Here is a 4642-nt window from a genome sequence, read left to right as displayed (position 1 = left end):
TCTTCAAGATGGTTGTAGTTTTACAGCAAGACTATTAGTTTCATTATATATTTGCTCTCAAAACACGTTGAATGCTGGTTAACATTATATTTATTATCCTCCTCGATCACCGCATCACTATTATAATTATAGTATTATAGGACTAGCAAAGACAATATCCCACAAACAGTAGCACTAACCAATACCATATTACACTAATAATAATATATTTCTAGATGGTATTTTAGCAGAAGCTGGGAGTGTTGTGATATACAAAATGATAAATTAAATGTACATATGTGGGACAGGGAGAGACACGGTCAAATGAGGTCACGTGAATAGAGTTTACCGGAAGATAAACTTCACTAATATTCCGTGCGAAGAATTTATTATGATCTTGTTAAACTTGTAAAACGGTTAAAGTTCTTGTAATGTACGGCACTGACAATTATTTTTAGATTGCTCGTTAACATTAATTTTAAATATGGCGCCCTTGGCTGCAACATTTTAGGACTAACCTTGCCCAGTAAAACTCAAGTTGCTTCCTTAGTCCACATACACCAAGGCCAAGTCTTGAAAAAATAATAAACATGATGTGATAATTCCTAGCCCTCAAGCCCTGTCCTTATAACTCCGATCTCAGCCCTAACCCAGGATCCATAAAATAACATAATATAAGGATGTTAAACTGCAGGCCATCTTCATGATTTTTTGTCAGGTATTGGAGGTGTTTATATTTAACTTTGTTCTAAAGTTCTATTATCGTTTAATTATTTTGACAAATTTCGTAACCCACTGATATAATTTAATCCTTAGTTCGTTGAATGGTTGGTTGATCACCACAAATTTCAGGCCATGCCTGACGTACTTTTGTTGGTAGCACTTGTCTTCGTAACCCTCCTAGACCATGTCGATTGTAAACAACCCAATATAGTGGTAATAGTAGCAGATGACTTGGGATACAACGATGTAGGATTCAGAGGATCTATTGCAATGACTCCAAATATTGATAGACTTGCTAACAAGAGTGTGATTCTGGAGAATCACATCGTAGCTGCTAGCTGCTCTCCTACTCGATCTGCTCTTATGACTGGTCGGTATCCAATCCGAACAGGATTCTGGAAGGGAAATATCAAACCAATGGAGGAGTTTGGATTGGGATTGGACGAGACCTTGCTCCCTGAGATGCTGAAAACAAACGGATACTCGACACACGGCGTAGGAAAATGGCATCTTGGTATGCATACTTGGGAACACACACCCGTAAAGAGAGGTTTCGATACCTGGTTTGGTTCGTACAACAGTGAACAGGACTATTTCAAACATACAATGGCAAACCTGACAGACTTTAGGGAAAACTATTACGATGAGAATAGTAATTTAGTTGACGACGTACGGAATGATCTAACGGGACAGTATAACACATATCTGTTCACTGACAAGTCAGTTGAGCTTATCCAAAACCACAACCAAAGCAACCCCTTCTTTCTTTATTTAGCATACACTGCACCTCATGTTCCCCACCAAGCTTCTAAGGAAGATGTAGAAAGATTTGCCTCACACATTCCTAAAAATACTCGTCAAAGAGAAGAGAGACAAATATATACGACTCAGATATCTGTGATGGATGAAGGGATAGGAAAAGTAATTGACACTCTACGTCTGAAAGGAATGATGGACAACACTGTTTTGTTATTCACTTCAGACAATGGAGCACATGATTTCGGAAGCAACTATCCTCTGAGAGGAGGTAAGAGATCTTATCTGGAAGGAGGCGTCAGAGCAGTATCCTTTGTTCACAGCCCACTCCTTGAAAAGTCTGGTTACACCAACACCAACTTACACCATGTGACTGATTGGTATGCTTCATTTCAGAAACTAGCGGGAGACAACCCAGAGAAGCACAGTAAACCACAGTTACCAATAGACGGAGTTGACATCTGGAGATCTATCAATAATAACGAATCTTGCCGCGATGAGATTCTTTATGAATTAAGGGATCCTTCTAAAAGGCTGGACTCGGAAGGCAGAAATGGACTTGACAATGCCAAAAAATATCCAATCAACCTCAAAACATTTGAAGCAAAATTCCGCAAAGCAAAACATAAATTTTCTTCAGCGCAAGACTTTTTCGTTATTCGATGGAAGAATTGGAAGCTTCTTGTCGGCACAGGAGTAATATTCCAAGGTTGGACTTCAGAAAGTGGCCAGAGACACGAATACAAACAATTCTTAAGTTACGGAGGAAAAATGCATATATGGAGAATAGTGTCTGGAACATTCCTTTTTGATCTGTCCTCAGATGTTAGAGAGGAACACAATGTAGCTAATAAATATCCAGATATGGTGATGAAATTGCTCGATAAAAAACAAGGATATTTGAACAAGATGAAGACGGTTGAAGAACGGAATTTTTCAAATAAAGGAAAGGTTGATGGAGTTTGGAAACCCTGGGTAGAACTATAAAATGGTTCAATGTGAAGATGTTAAACAATGATATTTTTGCAATACGGTATAGTTATTACACCGATAAAATAAAGAATTTTAATTTGTATTTTGATGGCTATCTGGAATTATTCCGTGAAAGAAAATTGCACGACCGTAATTATTATTTTTCATAATTTCAATATTCCCTTAAGTTGAATTCAAATTGAAAAACTCTTAAATTGCTAAAATGTCACCTCAAAAACTACAGGTAGCAAAATCATAACATATTCAGACTTTAAAGAATCGAAATTAGAAATTAGAAATTAGAAATTAGAAATTAGAAATTAGAAATTAGAAATTAGAAATTAGAAATTAGAAATTAGAAATTAGAAATTAGAAATTAGAAATTAGAAATTAGAAATTAGAAATTAGAAATTAGAAATTAGAAATTAGAAATTAGAAATTAGAAATTAGAAATTAGAAATTAGAAATTAGAAATTAGAAATTAGAAATTAGAAATTAGAAATTAGAAATTAGAAATTAGAAATTAGAAATTAGAAATTAGAAATTAGAAATTAGAAATTAGAAATTAGAAATTAGAAATTAGAAATTAGAAATTGGAAATTAGAAATTAGAAATTAGAAATTGGAAATTAGAAATTAGAAATTAGAAATTAGAAATTGGAAATTAGAAATTGGAAATTAGAAATTGGAAATGGGAAATTGGAAATGGAAAATTAGAAATTAGAAATTAGAAATGAGAAATTGGAAATGGAAAATTAGAAATTAGAAATTAGAAATTAGAAATTAGAAATTGGAAATTAGAAATTAGAAATTAGAAATTCGAAATTTCATCCAGCTGGTTTTATTGCTGATTAGAATCATGATTTTACCATACCTTAAACATTGGAAATGTAATAACAAATATGACTTATTTACAGTTTACTAGGTTTACCAGTGCATCCTTCCATAAATATAATAAGGAGTTCAATTCCCAAAGCAAGGCAGTGAAAATAAATTAAGAAATGGAATGTCATCAAGGGGCAGCTGTTGATGGACCACGTACATCAGATAATTAACCGTCGATAATTAGAATCACTATCAGCAGGAAAGTTTAACCGAGAAATCATAAATACAACTGTTTATATCTTTATATTGCTGGGACCACTCATTAGGTATGTTGAGAATAGAGATCATTGGGGATGATAGGCATGTTATATTCAGTACGTACCTATACGGATGATGATTAATCACTCTACACTCGACTGTCTCGTGACTTTTTCAACCCATTCTCTAGCTGGTCCTGAACGACTATTCGAAACCCTAACCCTCTAATCTGATCCCAACCCTAACCCTAACCCAATCCTTAACAAAAGCATATGCTGAAACCCTAACCCTAACTAGATATTAGACTAACTTCCTTATACGGTCATATCACGTGATCGAAACAGTTTTTCGACAATATCTCGTCAGGGGAGCATTTTAACCCTTATATGTCATGGGGGTGATTCGGAATCAGCGTCCGAAAATACATCGATTGAAGGGGCCCTTTTAGTCTTAGAACAATATCAAAGATCGACTGTAGAGTGATTTAGCACGCGCTCGTACCTATACACAACTAAAGGCCCCTTCCAGCCATTGCCACTGCGAATTTAACCTAAAACCTGCCCAGTTAATAGCGAAGACTGCGAAATTACCACTCCTGCCTAGTAATCTAATTTACCCTGTCCAGATCAGCAGTATATTACACTAAATCCGCAGGTTTTCTCTTAATTTTTTATGTCAAAACCTGCCTAATTAACTAGTGATCCTGCATCAACAGCGCAGGTATTTGTTATTTGGCAGGTTTTCTATTAACTTGGCAGGATTTGCTATAAAATTATCAATCCTTTCCGGATGGATTACGGCAGTGATAAAGTTAAATCGGCAGGTTTTCCATTAACTTGGCAGGATTTTTTATAAAATTATCAATCCTTGCCGGATAGATTACGGCAGTGATAAAGTTAAATCGGCAGGTTTTCCATTAACTTTGCAGGATTTGTTATAAAATTATCAATCCATGCCAAATAGATTATAATGCTATAATCTTATTATGGCAGCGTTAAATTTATAAATTGGCAGGTTTCTTTTATCTTTCTTTTAAGTTCTTAAGTTATTTGGAATTTTGCTTATTTGGCACCAAAACTAAAAGTCAATAAAACCGAGTTGATTAGCGCAGTCAAGAAATTGGCCGGAGT

General features: G+C 34.9%; 1 protein-coding gene across 1 annotated transcript; it reads left to right on the top strand.

Moving 5' to 3' along the window:
• The first annotated feature begins 834 nt into the window (after positions 1–834).
• LOC134818739 (arylsulfatase B-like) lies at positions 835–1889 on the top strand. The gene is made up of 2 exons (XM_063828384.1): positions 835–1729; positions 1855–1889. The coding sequence occupies exons 1-2, from the start codon at positions 835–837 to the stop codon at positions 1887–1889; spliced, it is 930 nt and encodes a 309-aa protein (XP_063684454.1).
• Positions 1890–4642: the final 2753 nt, after the last annotated feature.

The sequence above is a fragment of the Bolinopsis microptera genome, chromosome 7 (genome assembly GCF_026151205.1).
Source record: "Bolinopsis microptera isolate Bmic1 chromosome 7, MBARI_Bmic_1.0, whole genome shotgun sequence".
Taxonomy (NCBI): domain Eukaryota; kingdom Metazoa; phylum Ctenophora; class Tentaculata; order Lobata; family Bolinopsidae; genus Bolinopsis; species Bolinopsis microptera.
This window is presented reverse-complemented; position numbering and strand designations above follow the sequence as displayed.

Coding starts and splice junctions, on each gene's coding strand:
- LOC134818739 (XM_063828384.1), top strand. CDS start 835: ATGCCTGACGTACTTTTGTTGGTAGCACTTGTCTTCGTAACCCTCCTA. Junction 1,730..1,854: donor CAACTATCCTCTGAGAGGAG/GTAAGAGATCTT, acceptor GCTTCATTTCAG/AAACTAGCGGGAGACAACCC.